We start from the raw sequence: 20,619 nt of genomic DNA on the forward strand, positions 1-20,619 counted from the left end.
ATTTCAAGTAAATGGGTGCATGTGTATTTAAATGCTTGGTTTGAGCTAGGTGAAGAGTCGGGGTAAGAGAGGGATGAGTGAGTGATATGATTGGTTGATGACTGAGAGTGTGGGCGGAGTGAATGCAGTTTGAGACTGACAGGGCAGAGAGGAAGGTTTTCAGTCAGAAGAAAGCAGGCTAGCTGTGTGCTGCCTGAATATGTTGAAGTGTTTATGAGAGAAATATAACCTGTGTGGAACCTGAACTGAGCATGTTTGTGAAAGGACACTCAGTCAGGGAGAGGCCAGCTGTGTGCTGCCTGAGCAGGTTTAATATTACTGTGAATAAGAGTCAGAGAAAGAGAGGCTAGCTGTGTGCTGCCTGAGTAACTTTAAGCACATCTGTGAGACAAATATTGAGTTAGAGAAAGAGGCTAACTGAAAAGGAGGGAAACTCTGAACCTAGAGCAGATTTACCTCGAGTTACCCCAAAAGATTTCACGGTGTATGTGTCAGGAGAAGATCCACAAATTTTCCTGTCCACTTTTGAAAGATCTGCTCAGAATTGGGAAATTCCCTCAAATAAACCTGCTGTGTATGCTGAATACAAAGAGGCAGTATATGACAGATTTAGGCTAGGTGCTGATTAGTTCAGAAAGAAGTTTAGAAGCCTAGTGCCTCAGAAAGAGAAGTCATTTAAGTCTTTTAGTGCCAAACTGACAGACTATTTTGATAAGTGGATTTCATCTGCCAAAGCTAACTCTAAAGAGGGAATAAGGGATCTAATGATTTTGGATCAGTTTTTATTTCAACTTCCTTCAGAGATCAGACTTCTGGTTAAAGATAAACTTCCAGAGAATATCAACCAAGCATCAGAATGGGCAGATAGATTAACACTTAATAGAGGAGGATGGGATTGCCTTGAAAAGAAAGACTATTCTTATAAACCAGAGTTTAAACCAAGTAAAGGACAAGAGGGAGAAAGGAAAGGAACATATGAGAGAGCTGAGATTATAAAAAGTCAGGATAAAAATATAGAAAGAAACCATGATGGACACTGGAATGATAGAAAATGTTTTGTATGTGGTCTGAAAGGGCATTTCGCTTACAAATGTCTAAAGAACCAACCCAAGCAAACAACACTTGAGCATGTAAGGAGGGTCACTAGAACTGACTTAGATGATCAGAGTGATGAAGATGATAGAAACTCCAAAAGCTCAACAAACACAAATGAAACACCCAATAAGAACACTGCCTTACCCATAAACACTGAAGAAACAGTCTACTTGTGTGGGGTAAAGACAGATAAGATTGCTCAGGGTACTGAACTGAGAGAGGTGGTACAAATAAATGGGAGGGATACTTTAGCCATTCTAGATACAGGAGCCTCAGTAACACTGGTCAGGGAGGATTTTGTTGATACGAAAAACCTGATTCCAGATAAGCAAATATCCTTGCAAGGTGTGTGGGGAAATTCTAAAAGAGTGCCACTAGCACAGCTAAAAATTAACTGGAGAGGAAAAGAAGAATATTTTCCTGTAGCAGTTATTAAGGAACAGAAAATGCCAGTAGTATTAGGAAAAGATGTAATGAGAGCAAAAGCAAGAATTCAAATATGCACTGACTCCGATGATTTGTTACAAGTTGAAGATAGGGGAGCAGAAGACAAGCCCCTAGGTATCCTAGCAACAGACACAATTGATACATTGCAGAAGGGAAAGAGAGACAAACTCCTGTTAGTAGTACTGCTGAAATGTCCCAAGAAAAAGCAGGAGACACAAATAAAAACTCTGAGGAGTTTAAAAAAGAAATTATGAAGGATCCTGAGTTAAAGGACATAAGAGAGGAGGTCAGGCAGAATGAGATGAATGCAGAAACAAACATTTTTGCATGGGAAAATGAGTTGTTACAGAAAAGGATTACTAACCTAAAGATAACTTGTGGAAAAATAAATACTTTAGAGCAAGAAAACTCTTATCTGGATATAGAAAATAGAATGCCAAAAAAGACTCTAACTAGCCAGACAATCCCCAGATTTCAGCTAGAGTCCTTAGAGAAACAGAATACCCAAATTGATGAAGAAAATTTAGAACTCAGAACGGTTGAATCTTTGAAGAGTATAAACATTCAAGACGGCTCAGTTACAATTAGAAAACAAGGAACTGGAAAGTGAGAACCTACAGCTTCAGAAAAGTCTAAAGCTTAGGAAAACATCTTTTAAGAAGGCTGAACGTTTAGAAGTCAGTTACCAAGGTTTGGATACAGAAAACCAAAGGCTGCAAAAAGCCCTAGAAAACAGCAACAAAAAGATGCAGCATTTAGAAATGGTGATTTATTTTGCCGTTGTTGCCTTTTTAATTGTCTTTCTACTAATGTACAGAAGCTATCAGTCAATTAGAAACAGACTTTATGTTGGAGGAGAGAAGCAACTTGCTAGTAAAGTTGCTGAACTTATTGAAGACAAATGTAAAGTACTAGAAAAGCTCAGCATGTGCAAAAAACAGTATAAAGAGTTAGGAAACTCCTTGAAGGATGCTAGCCTTCTAAATGATCCAACAATAGTAGAGCAACACGGTAAATTGGTGTCAAAGAAGAAAATTACCCGTGTGGTAAGAATGTCTCCACAATTATTATTACTAATCAATAAAGCATATACCAGTTAATATCATATAACACTGTTTCCATAATTTATTTTTAGACAATAAGGGATGTAGTAATTGATTGTATATTTCCATTTGTTTCTCTTTGCACAACCAAGACTGTTTAGAAAAGAACAGAATATTGATAGAGAAACGACCAGAAGAAGCCAACAATGACCTAGTAGAGAAGGCCAAAGCCGAGATGACCTCAGCCCAGCAGTGGAACATCCCAGAGAGGAAGATGACCTCAGCCCAGCAGTGGAACATCCCAGAGAGGAAGATGACACCCCAGCAGAGGAGGAATGCAAGATAAAGAAACCCAAGACGTTAAAACAAAGACTACAGAAGAGTGAGAAATGGACTTAACAGGAACTGCAGAGACAATAAAACATTCCCTAAGCCAGAGGAAGCTGCACACAACTCTTCTGGAAAAGAGATGTATTCCACTTAAGGACAAGGGGGGGATTTGTAATGATTTCAAGTAAATGGGTGCATGTGTCTTTAAATGCTTGGTTTGAGCTAGGTGAAGAGTGGGGATAAGAGAGGGATGAGTGAGTGATATGATTGGTTGATGACTGAGAGTGTGGGCGTAGTGAATGCAGTTTGAGACTGACAGGGCAGAGAGGAAGGTTTTCAGTCAGAAGAAAGCAGGCTAGCTGTGTGCTGCCTGAATATGTTGAAGTGTTTATGAGAGAAATATAACCTGTGTGGAACCTGAACTGAGCATGTTTGTGAAAGGACACTCAGTCAGGGAAAGAGAGGCCAGCTGTGTGCTGCCTGAGCAGGTTTAATATTTCTGTGAGACAAATATTGAGTTAGAGAAAGAGGCTAACTGTGTGTGAAGCCTTGGAAGAGATGTGTGTGAATGAGAGTAAATGAAGTAACTTTAAGAACCTAGAACCACTTTTATGAAACCAATACGCTTCTTAACTAAATAAAAGTTTATTTTGTTTTGTTATATCCCAGTATAGCTGTCATTGCTATATTCCATTCCTATCCTGAGGGCCACATAGAACCACGAAGGAGCCTGACGCTTTGGGAACGTTACCAAAGGGAAAATTTAAATATCTTGGAATAAAATAAAATATTTAAATAAAATATCTTGGAATAAAATATTCCTTTTTAAACCATCAAATGTCACTGTAATAAACTACAAAGCAATCCAATGCACTCCAGTGTGATCCAGTTGTAGCTGCTTAGAATAACAAACCGCATAGCAGGATAATGGCGACAAACCTTTCCACAAGCCTTGTCGATCATCTCTCTAGAGCAATTATTAGATAAACAATGTTTTTCTGAAGGATTTTAATGTTCTTAATAGATTTTAGTGGATTTTAATAAATTTATAAATTTCTGCATAGAAACACATTGCCTTAAATTCTATTGGTGCTTTTAAAGAGGCTTATTTTTCCAGTCTTATCAGAAGCTTTTTGAAAGCCATTTTCTGAATGTGTGTTCAAAGCTATGGGCTCTCAGAAGCCTTTTTACTCTTTTCTTGTTTCACAGAGAGCCCCGTGGCGCACAGTGGTAAGCTGCAGTACTACAGCCCAAGCTCTGCTCACGACCTGAGTTCGATCCTAGCGGAAGCTGGGTTCAGGTAGCCAGCTCAAGGTTGACTCAGCCTTCCATCCTTCCGAGGTCGGTAAAATGAGCACCCAGAGGATTAAGGGATAGATTAAAAGAAAAATCTACCCTAAAAAAAATAAAGATCATAACACATGGGTCATAGGGGAATGACTGATGGGCAGCCCACATGCCCTGGAGAGCAACAGAGATAATGAAGCTTCCTGAGGAAACTTCCAGCCTAAATCCCATCAACACTCTTCCGTGATTTCCCTCACCTGTCTAACCAAATCAGGCAATTCAGTGAACCTGAAAGCCTTTTTCATCTGATTCTTACCAGGTCATCAAGCAATATTTTACCTTTAGTCCCACCCAGCTAGTCATATCACACTTTTTCAAATTTATTGTCCTACCTCTGGACAAGCCATTAAAGAATTGTTTTTGGAAGCAAGACGTCAGTTTTGCTCCAGGGTACGTTTTGCCCTATAATTGGGCTGTCCAGCCATGTGCTCAATGTGTGTGTGTCTTGGTATTTACCTACATACCCCCAATTTGTTTGGGCTTCCTTTTCTCTCTGTGAAGTGCAGGTCATTTTGCTGCTCCTCCATGGATCACGCCTCCTCCCCAAAGGGTAAATATCACACTTTCCCTGAAACTGCTTTCCCACTTACCTTTCCTGTAGAACATCTTTCTGTTTATTTGAGAGTTTGCTAAGGGAACAATCTTGGTATACATAGGTGGAGATTTCCCAGTTACCCCACCTTACTGGTCTCCAATGCCAATTCCCCCAACTCATGAGCCCCCCCCCCGATTAGGATAATACACCTGAGGAATGAGGATCCCCATGAACAGCATGAGGGGACATCTTGGAGCTCTTCATCAGAAGAAGGAATCAAGGAAAAATTGTCTGTCCTCCCTGCCCCCAATCTTCCACTTGATCCAATACCTACTTTGTTCTTACCTCTAAAGGATGTAGCAAAGTATCCCTGTAAATTTCAATTTTCCGTTGTACATTTTCTAAAAAATCTTCTGGTCTCTGAACTAAATGAGGTAAAATTTCCGTCAGCATAAGTTGATCTGCTGCTGCCTAAAAAGGAAAAGATTCTTACTTGGCTTCACAATCATGGTTGTTATCCATCCCTCTAATAGCAAACCTGATTGTTAAATAATGCAGTGAAATGGGACCACTGACATAGTGGGGGATTTTGCAAGCTAGGGTGGGATAGTACCCTTGGTACACACAAAAATTAGTGGTGGAGAGTGTCTTCAAGTCATAGCTGAGTTATGATGACCCTGGTGGGATTTTCATGGCAACAGAGGTGATTTGCCATTAACGGCCTCTGCAACCCTGGTCTTTGTTGGAGGTGTCCCATCCAATTACTAACCCAGGCCAACATTGCAATCTCTTCTGAGATCAGAAGAGATTGGGCTTGTCTGGGCTATCCAAGTGAGGGCATACAGAAATATACTACTTTGGAGATTAAAAAAAACACCAAAAACAGTCTGATGAGGAGTGGTCAAGGAACCAAGTTTTTTATTAGGGCAGTTAAACATCAGTTAAGGGTGAGGAGAGGAAAACAGATAAATCGTCAGTGATATCTGGATTGCATGGTACTATTGCTAATCACAGCCTACATTCAGACATAATGGCTGCTTCCACACACGTTGGATAATCCACTTTCAAAGTGAACATTTGAAACTGATTTTCCATGTGTGGAACAAAAAATCCACTTCTAAAGGATTGTGGAAGTGCATTGAAAGTGCATTATTCAACGTGTGTGGAAATGGCCAATGAGAACCCACCTTCAAAGTCTTTCAGACTCACACCCAACCCTAAGCCTTCAACATAGGGATACGAGCAAGAGTCAAAACAGGTAAGATGTTGAGGAGATATCTGACTGGATATTTCTGGCATCTTTTAAAGGATATTTACAGCTGTGCAGGGCTCCACGTCAGATTGAGGATTCATGGGTATGTGAAATTAAACGCCTCTCCTCTTCCCTGTGCAGCTCTGCACAGCTATAATACAACATGTCCTTGAAGACAACCTGGAAACTTTAATTGGTATAACCACTTGTCTGTTGACTACAGCATGTAAGTTTGACTGCATCATATCTGTTTTATAAGAATGTTTCATGTTTATGAGTTCTTACCTTTAAAGCACTTTGTGACCTGAAAACCATGTACCTAAAGGACCATCTCTCCTGTGCACAAATTACAGGCTTCCCAGCAATTTCTCATGGCTATTTCCCCACCCAAGACCTTCAGATGTGTCTCATGGCAAATCATGGGCATTCCCCACTGGAATTACCTTCCAGAAGAGGCTGGAAAGGCACCCACCTGTTCTGTTCAAGAGGGCTTTCGAAGGAGGCTAATTTGTCCAGCTGATTCTTATTTATTTATTTATTTATTTATTTATTTATTTACTTACTTCAATTTATATTCTGCCCTCCTCATATCAGCAGGCCCAGGGCGGATTACAATTGGTATAGTAATTTAAAATACATATAACTTTAAAACCAAAAAAACCACACAAATATTTAAAACACACAGTGGCAGACTTCTCCAATAACCACCACCCAGCCATCTCCAAAGTATTTAACAGGCTAGGTGGGTAGGGGGGGTATGTTTTCCTCTAGTCGGCTGGTGGGGAGGCCCAACCAGTGTCAACCATACTGGCGGAACAGCTCCATCTTGCAGGACCAGCAGAAGGATAACAAATCTGGCCGGGCCCTAGTCTCTTTAGACAGAGTGTTCCACCAGGTTGGAGCTAGGACGGAAAAGGCCCTGACCCTAATCGACGCTAGGCGGGCCTCCCTGGGGCCAGGGACCATTAACAGCTGTTTCTCGCTGGATCGAAGCATCCTCTGGGGCTCATATAGGGAGAGACGATCCCGCAGATACACTGGTCCCAGTCCGCATAGGGATTTATAGGTTAATACCAAAACCTTGAATCTGATCTGGTACTCCACCGATAACCAATGCAGCTGGCGCAATACCGGTGTAACGTGCATTAGAAGGCACTCTGGTGATGACATGCGCTGTCGCATTTTGGACCAGTTGTAACCGCTGGATCAAGTTCAAGGGAAGCCCTGCATAGAGCGCATTACAGTAGTCTAACCTAGAGGTGACCATTGCCTGGACCACTGTAGTTAAGTCGCGGGTCGAAAGATGGGGGGGCGAGTTGTCTGGTCTGTCAGAGATGGAAGAATGACGACCTGGCAACCGCCATGACCTGGACCTCCATTTTCAAGGAGGCATCCAGGATCACCCCCCGGCTCCTAACTCTCGGAGCCGGTGTAAGCACTGCCCCATCTAGTGTAGGAAGCCTGGGTCCCAAATTCACATTCCCACGACTCAAGTACAGGATCTCCACCTTCGAGGGGTTAACTTCAGCCAACTCTGCCTCAACCATCCAGACACGGCTTCAAAAGCATGTTCCAAGACATCCGGGGCCGATCCAGGCCGGCCGTCCATCAACAGGTATAGCTGGGCACTGATGACACCCAAGCCCGAAACTTTGCACCAGCTGGGCAAGGGGGCACATAGAGATGCTGAACAATAACGGGGTAAGTATTGCTCCCTGCAGCAGACCACACACTAGTGGATAGCAGGATGACAACTTCTCCCCTAGCATCACCCTCTGTCCCTGACCATGGAGAAAGGAGACAAGCCACTGTAATGCCGTCCCTTGAATTCCCACGTCGGCAAGGCGGTGGGGTCAGAAGATTATAATAGACCATATCGAACGCTGTCGAAGGATCTAGTAAAATCAGCAGCACTGTTCCACCTCGATCAAGGTGTATGCGAAGATCATCCATGAGGGTGACCAGCAGTGTCTCAGTCCCATGGCCCGGGCGGAAGCCGGACTGGAAGAGATCCAGGGCCCAGCCAGATCTTACTTTTAGGAGATAGGTAAATGTTTTGTTGTTTGTGATTATAGGAATTATATTGTGTTTTTAAGTAACTTAGTGTATATCAATTGCCACAACACAATTTTATAAGCTACTTTGAAACCCCATGAATGGAGGAAAAGGCAGGATATAAATACCTAAACAAATTGGTTTTTAAACACAAATAGAGATCTGTGATCTTTGAATCATCTGGTATTACCCTGACTAATTTACCTGACAAGGAGAAGACTCCTTCATATCATGCATAGTGTTGTACAAAGCACACACATCGTTATAAATCATTGTGTATGTTCATTTCATACATTTACATGAGAACTTCATTTTACTGGGAAAGTATTTGACATTTTGTTTGAATAATCTTACACTTCTCTCTGTTGAGGAATAGATTTTGTCTTCAGTTATAGACAGAGCTGAGGGAATAGTATTTCACAATCTGTTCCTGAATGACTAGGTTTTTCACAATATTCTTGATACTGCCTCTTCAACAGATCTACCTCAGCTGCCTCTTCCTCCTCCTCCTCCTCTTCTTCTGCTTCCTCCTCTTCTTCTCCAGCTTTATTTGGTTCCTTCTTCTTTTTTCTCCGTTTTTCAATAATATCAGGATCCCATTCATCTCTTTGAAATATTTGCCCTGTTGCATGAAGCTGTCTTTGCCCAGAGTGTCTTTGGCACAAATCATAGTCAGGACACTAGTAAAAAAATAGAGTATTGTAGTTTACATAACAATATTGTTTATTCTTAATAACATTAAAAACTCATAGTAGAAATTTAAAGAAATATAAACTATATTACACCTTGACAATGGTGGGTACTCAATGGTTCAGGAAGTATAAAAGCATGGGAAGTATAATTATTCCTTAAATTGAGATTAATTTGCTAAATGGTTATGATCACAATTACTGCATACAACTTCTGCAAGTCTGTATTTTTAATAAGTATCATTCATTTTGGTCTTGGAAACTGAATCTAATCAAGGCTTTTCTACCCAAGTGAAGTTAAGAGCCTCAGCTCCTTGTAGAACCAAAGGTCATGTGCTAGGGCTGCCAGTACCCTAACTAGGGGAGGGGGAGGGATGCTCCGCTATCAGCTTCTGTCCTCTGCAAAAAAACCTCCTGGGTCACTGCACAGTGGGCACGCTCCCACCAGGTGTGATGATGTCACTTCTTTAAGTGATGTCATCATGCCAAGCACCAGGCATGCTCCTGCGCTTAACAGGGGTGTGCTGGCCCAGGAGTTTTTTTGCCCATGCTAAGTGCTAGGTCCTTCCCTCCTCCTTATGGGAATTAAGGGGACCTGGTAACCTTACCATGTGCTAACCTCACACTTATACCTCTGTAAGCACAACAGCATCTTCAAACTGTACAAAGAGAATCAAAGGCCACTTCCAAACAATAACAAGGAGAATTTTTTTGCTAATACAGTATAAATACTAGCCTGTTTCATTGATCATTATGCGATATGTAGTTCCTATGCAATGGAATGCCTTTTTCTAAATGGGATATCCAAATTCTATCAAGACTAGCAACAATGTATGCGCTAGGAAATATTAATATGTCGAATAAATGCTGGAAATGTAAAAAATATGAAGGATCATTATACCACATGTGGTGGACTTGTGAGGTAGCGAAGCAATACTGGGGAGATATAATTGAAGTAATTAATGAGGTTTTGCAAACCCAAATAAATAAGAACCCAGAATTGCTGCTACTGAACTTGGGAATGGAAGATGTTCCAATGCAGTATAGAACATTGTTATTTTACATGATTACAGCAGCAAGACTTTTATATGCGCAGAAATGGAAAGTACAAGAAATACCAACTACAGAAGATTGGATTTATAAATTGCTGTACATGGCTGAGATGGACAAAATGACAAGAAAACTTAAAGATCTTGATCCAGGACAATTTAATGCAGATTGGGAGAAATTGAAACAATATCTAGAAAAAAAATGGGACGTGAAAGGGGAACTGTGGCAGTTCGAGAGTTATTGAAATGTAATAGAAGAAGAAGAGAGAAGTGACTTTACCGGGAAAGGGGGAATATAATTATAGAAATCTAAGCTACTATTGGGGTTATGATAAAAGTAAAAATTATAGAGTATTAAATAATAGATGTTTTACTATGGTTACATAAGATATATAAGATTAAGCTAGCTAGATATTATGTACAATATATAGTTTAAGTAAAGAGTATATAACAGATATTTGAGTATAACAGTTACCTTATAGACTTAAAATAAGCTCAGAACAAGAAAAAGTAAAAGATGGGTGTGTAATAGAATATTAGAGTTTAAGTTAATATTAGAATAAGGAGGATTGTGGAAAGTAAAGAGTTTAGATAATCTGAAAGTAAAATGGATGCAATGTTATATTTTTAATATCTTGATTGCTAATATATATGATTATGCTAGCATTATTTTAGGTAGAATATATGGTTTACCTGAGGTATTTAAAGGGAAACTTGTACCATAGAGATATAGAGATATTTTTAGTAGAGATTTAATAAGCTTAGAGAAAAGAGTATTAAGTGTGTGTTTAACAGGGTATATGAGATATTAAGTAATCAAGTAATAAAATAGAATAAGGGTTGGAAAACTGTTGGAAGTCAACTAAAAAGTGGGGAGGAAAGGGAGGGGGTTAGAAATAGACTTACAAGGGGGTAATGAATGTACTGAATGATATTATAATCTAATCCAATAAAAAAAATTTTTAAAAAAAGACTAGCAGCAATGTAGTTTCAGTGGAGAAAATAAAATGAAGTGAAACTCATTTCCAATTTGCTTTGGTTTTAATTCCAGGAGCGCTGTAGCAAAGGAACGATGATTTAGAAAAGATAATAGTGTGTGTTGGGTGGGATGAGGCTAGGTAATGAGAAGGGGGAGTTATACTATCACAAAATACATCATAAACTAAACCATCCTCAATAGAAAACAGTGCTTTGTCAGTCCGTACCTTAAAAATTATACTACAACTGTGCTACAGTCTATAACAGTTACAAAGCAACAATATAAAATACCTCCTCTTCTCCATATGTGGGGGGAAATGATAATGCGATGGTTTGGGAGAAATATTGCCTAGGTGCTCATGAATAACTGAGTAAATTAATAGTGTCAATACTAGAGAAAGAGGATTATAAAAACATCCATGCTTTTAAAGACAACTTGAATATAGAAATAAAATATTTCATTTCTATACAATGGTAATTGCATATGCAGGATAAGTATAAGACTTATTAAGAAATTATCAAAACTGAAATTACCTTAATATTAATCAAGAAATCTGGTTTTAATTTTAAATTTCTAATTATCTCTATCTGTTCTGTTATAGCCATATATTCCTCAGAAAGAGAAGGAAAATCGCAGAGAACATAGCCTGTAAAAACAAATGAAAAACAAACCCTACTAAACATGTCATTTTTGAAAATAGCATAAAATACATTACATTGATACAGCTATGACATGGACATGTGACAGCAAGACATTTGTCCATGTTCAAAATCAAAAAAAGGGCTCAAGGTAAGTGATAGAAAGTCAGAGAAATGGGCAATTATACCTGTTACAATAGACCAGGGATTCCCAACATGGCATCCGCAGGCACCATAGCACCTGCCAACACCTTTTCTGACTCCCACTAAGTGTTTTTAGAAAGTGGGTGGGGCTGTGTAGGCTCTTGACCAGCAGGGCTTCTGAATGGCCATGCAATTAAAATAGCATTGTTTCAGCAGCAGCTGCCACCACAGTAGTGCTTTTATTCTCTCAAACTCCATTTCCCCAGTATATTTTCTAAAGTACCCCTCTTCTCCACTATACTTGGGCTTCTTCAGTTGTGTAGCTCCACCTTCTGCAGCAGCCATTTTGTGGTTGACCCCACTTCCTGCAGCAGCCATTTTATATTTGTGCCCCTCCCCCCATGCCAGGAGTCCAACGATGCCCACTGCTTCAAAAAGGCTAGGGATTCCTGCAATAGATAATGTCCTATAAACCTGTTATATGAATAGTGTTACTATTATATTCATTTAAGCACTGTATTGTTCACACAACTAGCTTTCTTATTACTGCAACACAAAATTAGATATAATGTTATTGTAATCTATGTATTGTTTTTGTTGTTAATTTGGTAGGGTATTGGGGTTTTATGCATGTTTGATAGCTTAGTCTGTGATAGTTGGTGGGTTGTTTGATTTTGGGAGGGTGGTGGGTTAGCACTATGATCATTGGTGAGGAGGCCGGCTCAGGGTTGGGGATCCCAGTGATCCGGGGACGTGGGAGGTATGGTGGTGGGAGCAGATTATGGAAGGGAAGGGCATTGAGACATGGTAGGGCTCGGTGCCCTTCCAATCTGCGTCCCATCCCAGGATATATTTGTTGTGGGGCTAGAATATTAAACCACTCTCCGACACTGGCGCTGTGCAATGCCAGGTCCATAAATAATAAGACCAAAAGGCTGCAAGATTATCTTGCAGCACTGAATGTGGACCTGGCTTGCGTGACCGAGACCTGGGTGAGGGAGGGTGAGACGGTCGCTTTGAAAGAACTAGCCCCCCCCCCAGGTTATACGGTCCTCCACCAGTCCCGGACAAGTGGTCGGGGGGAGGCGTGGATTTGCTCATTCGGGAGTCTTTCTCCTTCAGACCACTCCCCGCCCCAAAAATTACTGGCATTGATTGTGTGGGCCTAGCGTTGGACGCTGAGGAGAGGTTGGCAATATGCGTGGTGTACCGACCGCCTACTGCACCTGCATCTTCCCTGTCTGGTCTGTTGGAGGCGGTGGCCAGCTGGGCCTTGGAATTCCCGAAACTTTTGGTTCTTGGGGATTTCAATGTCCATGCTGACGACGATGCCTCCATGCAGGCCTTTGACCTGGTGTCCTCCATGGTGGCCCTAGGACTCTCCCAGTTTCTTTCGGCTCCCACGCATCAAGCAGGTCACACGCTGGATTTGATTTTGTGGGCAGGGATGATGGTGGTCCTGGATGCCTATGATGCAGTGCCATGGTCGGATCACTTTGTTCTGAAGGCTTGTCTGAGCATGCCGCTCCTTTCCCGGGTGGGCGATGAGCGGATTTACGCTTGCCCACAGAGACTTATGGATCCAATTGGTTTCCAGGCAGCTCTGAGGGATCTGATGCCCCCTGGCAATACGTTAGATGAGCTGGTGGATGATTGGCATGGCTGACTTTCCGAAGCCATCAACGTTATTGCCCCCTGCCGTCCTCTCCGAGCCCGCAAACGGGTAGCTCCTTGGTTCACTGAGGAGTTTTGCCAGATGAAGCAGTCTCTGAGAAGACTAGAGCGAGTGTGGAGGCGGGGGCGCGACGAACAGGCAAGAACATCTTATAGGACGTTTATGAAAGCCTATGAGGTGGCAGTGAAAGCCGCAAAGAGGGATTTCTTTGCTGCTTCCATTGCGTCCGCTAGCTCACGCCTGGCTCAATTATTTCGAACAGTTCGGTCCTTGGTCTCCCTCTCTCAGGGAGATCACCAAATTCTTAATTCAACTATTGGCTGCGAGGCTTTTGCGAGCTATTTTGCGGGCAAAATCTTGTCCCTTCGCCGTGGCCTGCCGCCCACTGTTGATACAGTAAGGGAACTGGAGACCCCTTGGCTGTCTTCTGGGTCCATATTAGATCATTTCAGGCTGCTCTCCCGGGACGATGTTGACAGGATCCTGCAGGGGATGAGGCCAACCACCTGTCCTCTGGACCCCTGCCCATCCTGGCTGGTGAAGGCCAGCTCGGAGGGGCTACAGGACCATTTGGAGGCCACTGTTAACATCTCCCTGAGCTCTGGGGTTTTTCCAGGAGTGTTAAAGGAGGCAGTCGTGCGGCCCCTCCTGAAAAATCCATCTTTGGACCCCAACAACCCGTCCAGTTACTGCCCAGTGTCGAACCTCCCGTTCCTAAGCAAGGTGATTGAGCGGGCAGTGGCGGTACTGTCAGGTTCAGTGGGTATATGAGCTGTACTGTCTCCATTTTCTAATGCTTCTAGTGTTTAAGTGCTTTCCCCACAGGTGCACAAGTTCCCAAGCAGACTTCTCACCGAACGAGACTGTTTTGTCTAACAACGTTCCATCCCAGATTGGCCTTGACAGAGTCCAGCTTCCCAAGACTGAAAGATGTTGTTTTGAGAACTGTGGGGGGAGGCTGGCTCGGCTGGGAACTGTTACTTTGTACCTCATGCTTTGCTCTTCATTGGTAACAATGCTCTTGTACCATCCTGGATCTCTTATTCAGGACAGTGGACTATAATGGGTCATTTCTACAGTAAAGTTTCCTTATTCAAACAATGGACTCTTGTTTGCTTGTAGAGGAGAACCTGTAGGAAGGATATTATTTAGCCACAGTCTGACATTTTGTTACCAATCATGTCTCAGTCGGGCCCAGCGGAATCCAAAGCAGTCCCAGACAGGGATCCTTTGTTTGATCCGTATGCGTCTCCCGACAATCCACAAGTGCAACCCCAAGAACTTCAAACACCTGCGCCAGCAGGGAACGGAGCTTCAACTACCACCCCGCCTCTCATCGATCTCGGCAGTGGGGAGGAAAAGCCGACGGCCTCCAAGCCGACGGCCACCACCATCTCCTTGTTCTCGTTACCTACACCTTCGGAGTGGGGACCCAGACCCCGAGAAACGAGAGAGCGCAGGACCAGTGGGGTGCACCAGCAATTACCCATGGACGGGCGTCGAAGCCTAGAGACAGTCCCTGAATTGGACAGTAGCCAACCATGGCTGTTTTGGAATAGGACGACCGAGCAAACAGAATGGGACACGTCCCGCCGCGGCATCCTAAGTTGGGATTATTAGGAACTCACTCCGTGGTCGGAGCAACCAGAGGTTTCCGAACAAAGTTGGGTGCAGATGCAAAATCGCACCCTTGCTGTGGATTCCGGTATTTCGGCAGTTACGGGACTAGCCAAGGGAATTCTAGCAGCGAGATCGCAAGGCGATCGGGGAGACCCTCCACCTTGGGGGCCAATTTCCCCAGTGGTATCAGTCGCAGGGGGCTCCACGACGGACCAACCGGGTCCCAGTAGAATTCAATTGCTGGAAGCTAGGTTGGTCGATATGGAAGAAAGCCTAGCTCATGCCATACATCTACTCTCATTGATGGTGGCGGGAGAGAGACCATCACCAGAAGAGATGGCTATACAAATAGCCACCCTACAAAGCGTAATTTCCAATCCGAGGGAACCTGCCCCGTTGCAGCCGCCAACCTTGAATAACCCAGGGAAGGAAGATGAAGAGGGGTCCTGCACCACTAGCCAGTGCCCTGACGAGCCTTCCGAATCGGAGGAAGAGGGGGAACCCTGCCTTGGAGAGACGGGAGAGACTCCAACGGAAACCCCTAGACCGGACGAGGTTCCGCATTCCGGGGATACTCCAGTGGAAGTTCCAGGAGGGAGTGGAGAGGAGCCAACCCGCCCGACAGAGTCGCCGGTGATACCCCCTCCAACTCCCCCGATAACGGTCCGGCCGGACCAGTTAGAAGAGCCTCCAGCTCCCCCAAGGGAGGGAACGCCACACCAAACTCCAGTAATCATCCCCATACAACAAATCCCAGGGGAGGATCAACCAGTGCAGGTCGTACCACGAGAACAACCTCCAGGTCCCAGATCAACGACGCCGGGAGGGGCAAGCCCGCGCGGCCCAGCACCCATCAGGCCTTCGCCGCAGCGGCCCCTCCCGCTTCGACCGCAGCTAATACCACTACAGCAGCCGGTAAGATTACCTCCAATGCAACCGGTATTACCACCTCCCGATCAACCAGTACGGCCTACGCCACTTCGACCCCACCGACCCGCACCGCAGCGACCAATCATGGCCCAACCTGTTCGGCCACCTCCAGCCCAACCGTTATGGCCAGCACAACCGGTGCTGCCGCCGCCAGCCCAACCGGTGATACCGCCGCCAGCACAACCGGTGCCGCCGGCGGCGGCCCAACCGCTGCCAACACCGCCCGCTCAGCCGGTGATGCCACCACCAGCCCAACCGGTAAGGCCCCCTCCGATACACCCCGTCCCGTATCTACCACCGCAGCCGGGGGCCCCCGGGCAACCATTACTGCCGCAACAGCCATGGCCCCAACAGCCTCCTCCCGCGCCGCAGGCGCCACTAACTATTCCGATGGACTATTACCCCGCACCAGCCCCAAGGCAAGACCTTCCAATGGGCTGGGTGAAACTGGAAGCTACTTTTGACGGAGATCCCTCGAAACTGGGATTTTTCCTGGTACAAGTAGTACAGTTCTTCAACCGATGGGGACATCTTTTTGGGAGTGAGGCCAGCCAGATTGAACATCTCGGTTCACGATTACAAGGCAAAGCGGCAGACTGGTATGTAGGACTATACAATATTGGGGCCCCAGAACTCAATACCTTACAAGGTTTGGTGGGTGCTATCCGGGCACAATACGAAGACCCCTTAGAAGAAACCAGAGCCCGAACAGAATTGCAAGCTATTAGGCAAGGCAGCATGTCGGCAAGAGACTATGTTACAAAATTCCGACAGCTAGCCGCTAAATGCCCTAGATGTGAAGAATCCACTAAAATAATTCTGTTCAAACAAGGGCTGAACCCGAGACTTCTGGATAGAGCCCTCATGCAAGATAATCCTCCTACTCTGTTGGGATGGATTCAACTCACATGTGAAGTTGAAAATCGCATATTGGAAGTCCGTTTAGTTGAACAACAACAACAAACGGGACAAAGACGCTCCTTAACTTTGCAGAAGGGAGGACGAGGTGCTGGATACGCTACCCGCGGAGCGAGGGATGCTAGATGGCAACAGGGTTTGTGTTTGCAATGCGGGCAAGCCGGCCACTTTGCGGCACAATGCCCATATCGGCCTGTGCAAAGACCTCCGCTCCAACTACGGCGTCCAACCCCTGCTCCATTCCCCACGTTGCAACGCCCAACACCAGCTCCCAGATCGGGTAGAGGCCGCGGCATCTCCCAGCGACCTGCCCCAGACAGGGGATTGGAGGCAGAAGAACTTATGGAATACGACCCCGCTACCCCAAATGTAGAGGGGAATCCAGAAAGCCCCCAGTTGGGAAACGAAATGGATCTGTCGTAAAAGGGCCCAAACGACAGATCCACCCCCGACCCGTCCCAACCAGGGACCGGCCACATGGGTCCATATTATTCATGCCAGTGACTTTGCTAAACCCCGAAAGAAAGATGCACATCCGTGTACAAGCCCTCATTGACTCAGGCTGTTCAAGAGACATCATCGCCCCAGCCCTAGTCAATGGACTAGTATTGCCAATCCGAGAATTACAAAACCCAGTCATTTTCGAGCAAATGGATGGCACCAACATGAACCCCGTCACTACAGAAACAGTCCGAGTGGTGACGGGCATGGGACAACACTGGGAAAAAAGGTTGTTTGTCATCAGTACAACAGCCAAATACCCGTTAATTCTGGGCAGCAAGTGGCTATGCGATCACAACCCCTACATAAATTGGGCAGAAGGAAGTATCACCTTCACCCACGCCAACTGTGAAAGCCATCGGTGGAACCAGAATTGGGGTAGTGATCCAACTCACACCGAAAAGGCTCTTCTCACCCAAGAAGAAATAAATCAAATACCCGAATACTACTGGTCCTATTTGAAGGCTTTCTCCGAGGAAGAAGCTGATACTCTACCCCCGCACAGACGAACTGATTGCGCCGTCGAGATCTTACCAGGAGCCTCACTACCCAAAGGCCGACTCTATCCTATGAGTCTCCATGAACGGGAAGAACTCCGTAAATTCATTGACACTAATCTTCAGAGAGGGTTCATCCGTCCAGCCAATAGTCCCCACGCAGCCCCGGTACTCTTCGTGAAGAAAAAAGACGGGGGACTCCGTCTGTGCACGGACTTTAGGGGACTTAATGCTGTGTCAACCAACAACGCCTATCCCATCCCGCTCGTCCGGGACCTTCTCAACGTCGTGGCGCAAGGTAAGATCTTTACAAAATTAGATTTAAAAGATGCTTACTTCCACGTTCGTATCAAGGAGGGAGATGAGTGGAAAACCGCATTTAATACACCCCTCGGACAATATGAATACTTAGTTATGCCTTTTGGATTGATGGGAGCCCTGTCTGTATTCATGTCCATGATAAATGAAGTACTACATGAATTTCTATATAAAGGAGTGGTGGTGTATCTTGATGATGTGTTAATCTACTCAGACTCAGAGGAGGACCACATTCAACTGGTTCAAAAGGTTCTGGTCACTCTAATGAGTAATAAGTTGCCCATCAAGCTATCTAAATGTGAATTCCATAAAAATGAACTCACTTACCTGGGTTACTGTATATCCCAACAGGGTTTAAAAATGGATCCAACCAAAATACAAGCGATCCAAGAATGGCAAACTCCCACTACCCGTAGAGAACTGCAGTCTTTCTTGGGATTTGCCAACTTTTACAGGGAATTCATTGCAAATTTCGCACAGATCACGCTTCCCCTAACAGAACTGTTAAAGACCAAAGATAAAGGGGACCAAGCGAAAAAACCCTCCTCCAAATTGCTGTGGACACCTGATTGCCAAACAGCCTTTGAATGCTTAAAAATGCAATTCGTAACAGAACCCATTCTCCGCCACCCCGATGAAAATTACCCCTTCATAGTGCAGGTCGACGCCAGCGATACTGCAATTGGAGGAGTGTTATTGCAGAAGGGGGAGGACGGGACGCTTCGACCTTGTGCATTCCTATCAAGAAAGTTTTCTGAGGCAGAGAGAAATTGGAATGTGTGGGAGAAGGAAGCCTTTGCAGTAAAAGCGGCCCTTACGAACTGGCGACATTGGCTGGAGGGGGCACGCCACCCCTTCGAGGTTTGGACAGATCATAAAAACTTGGAGGCCCTCCGAAGTCCCCGCCAGTTAAATGCCAAGCAATTACGGTGGGCGGAATTTTTCTCCAAATTCAATTTCACTTTGAACTACCTCCCGGGCAAAACCAACTTTCTTGCAGACGCCCTATCGCGCATGCCCCAACATAGAAGTAAACGGGAAGAGACTATACAGTCTTCTCACCTACGCAATTGGGAGGCGTGGTAACTACACGCAGCCGCGCAATCCAACCCCTTCTGCACGGCCAAGAATGGAAATCGAAACTTAAGGCTGAGGTGGAAAAGGAGGGGGATAAGATGCCCAAATCCAAGCTAAAACAATCCCCGCAGGGGGATTGGTTATCAGGGAATAGATTCTATGTACCCGACAGTCTACGAAAAGAGGTCTTACAGCGGTGTCATGATGCCCCCACCGCAGGACACTATGGGTACTTGAAAACGCTACATTTAATACAACGGCAGTTCTGGTGGCCGGGCATGCGCAAAGACATTTCCCAATACGTCGCCTCCTGCCCCATTTGCCTCAGCGCCAAAACCCGCAAGGGAAAACCTCCGGGTCTATTGCAACCCTTGGAAACGCCCAGCAAACCGTGGGAAACGATATCCATGGACTTCATCACTGATTTACCAATATCCAAGGGACATAACTGCATTTTAGTGGTAGTGGATCTGTTTTCCAAGCAAGCCCACTTCATTCCATGTACCACTATACCCACCGCTCGAAAACTGGCAGATCTATTTTTAAAACACGTTGTAAAATTACATTCTTTTCCGTCCAAGGTAATTTCGGATCGCGGCGGACAATTCGTTGCCAACTTCTGGCGGGAGCTTTTACAGATGTTAAATATTGAACAAGGAATCAGTTCAAGCCACCACCCACAAACCGACGGGCAGTCGGAAAAAACTAATCAGATCTTAGAGCAATTCCTTCGTTGCTACATCAACTTCCAACAAGATAATTGGGTGGATCTCCTCCCTCTAGCAGAGTTTTCGTACAACAACAGTGTACATGCCTCTACAGGAGAAGCCCCTTTCAAAGTTGTGTATGGGACCCACTTTAACCCTTTTCCGCTGGACGCTCCCCCTTCCTTTTCCCCGACTTCGCCAGATGTGTCTTCATGGTGGGGGGAGGCAGCCCAACAATGGACTCTCATTAAAAAACACCTCGAGAAAGCCAAACAGGATTACAAAAAATACGCCGATCGCCACCGTGCGGCCGAATGGGATTTGCAACCGGGAGATCATGTTTATATATCCACCAAAAATCTAAAACTAGCACAAGTCAGCCGCAAACTAGCCTTAAAATTCCTCGGACCTTTTACAGTGCGCAAAGTGATCAACAAAGTGACTGTTGCTGTAAATTTACCCAAAAATCTGCGCCATGTACATGATACATTCCATGTCAGCCTGTTGAAAAAGGCTCCAACAGATGATAAATGGCATGTCAAAGCTCCACCCATTCCAACGTTGATAGATGATCAAATACACTATGAGGTACAACAAATTCTGGACTCTAAAATCAAACGCAATCAGTTGTTTTACCTCATCAGGTGGAAGGACTTTGACTCTGGGTTCGATGAGTGGGTGAATTCTGTACATGTTCATGCTCCTAGATTAACCAAAGCTTTTCATACTCGCTATCCATATAAACCTGGGGGGGATTTATTTTAAGGGGGGCA

At 44.7% G+C, this 20,619-nt stretch overlaps 1 protein-coding gene across 4 annotated transcripts in view; it reads right to left on the minus strand.

Moving 5' to 3' along the window:
• Positions 1 to 20,619, minus strand: part of AK9 (adenylate kinase 9) — a 159,613-nt gene that overhangs the window by 122,018 nt on the left and 16,976 nt on the right. For all 4 annotated transcript variants that reach the window (XR_008598410.1, XM_055001640.1, XM_055001631.1 and 1 more), the window contains exons 6-8: positions 11,355 to 11,467; positions 8,590 to 8,784; positions 5,143 to 5,268 (exon numbers count right to left, since the gene is read on the minus strand). Coding sequence is in view for 3 of the 4 variants with exons in the window: in XM_055001640.1 (XP_054857615.1) it covers positions 5,143 to 5,268; positions 8,590 to 8,784; positions 11,355 to 11,467 (434 nt within the window). In the remaining variant the exon portion in view is untranslated. The remainder of the gene's footprint in view (positions 1 to 5,142; positions 5,269 to 8,589; positions 8,785 to 11,354; positions 11,468 to 20,619) is intronic.

Source organism: Eublepharis macularius, chromosome 1 (assembly GCF_028583425.1).
Source record: "Eublepharis macularius isolate TG4126 chromosome 1, MPM_Emac_v1.0, whole genome shotgun sequence".
In the NCBI taxonomy this organism is placed as follows: domain Eukaryota; kingdom Metazoa; phylum Chordata; class Lepidosauria; order Squamata; family Eublepharidae; genus Eublepharis; species Eublepharis macularius.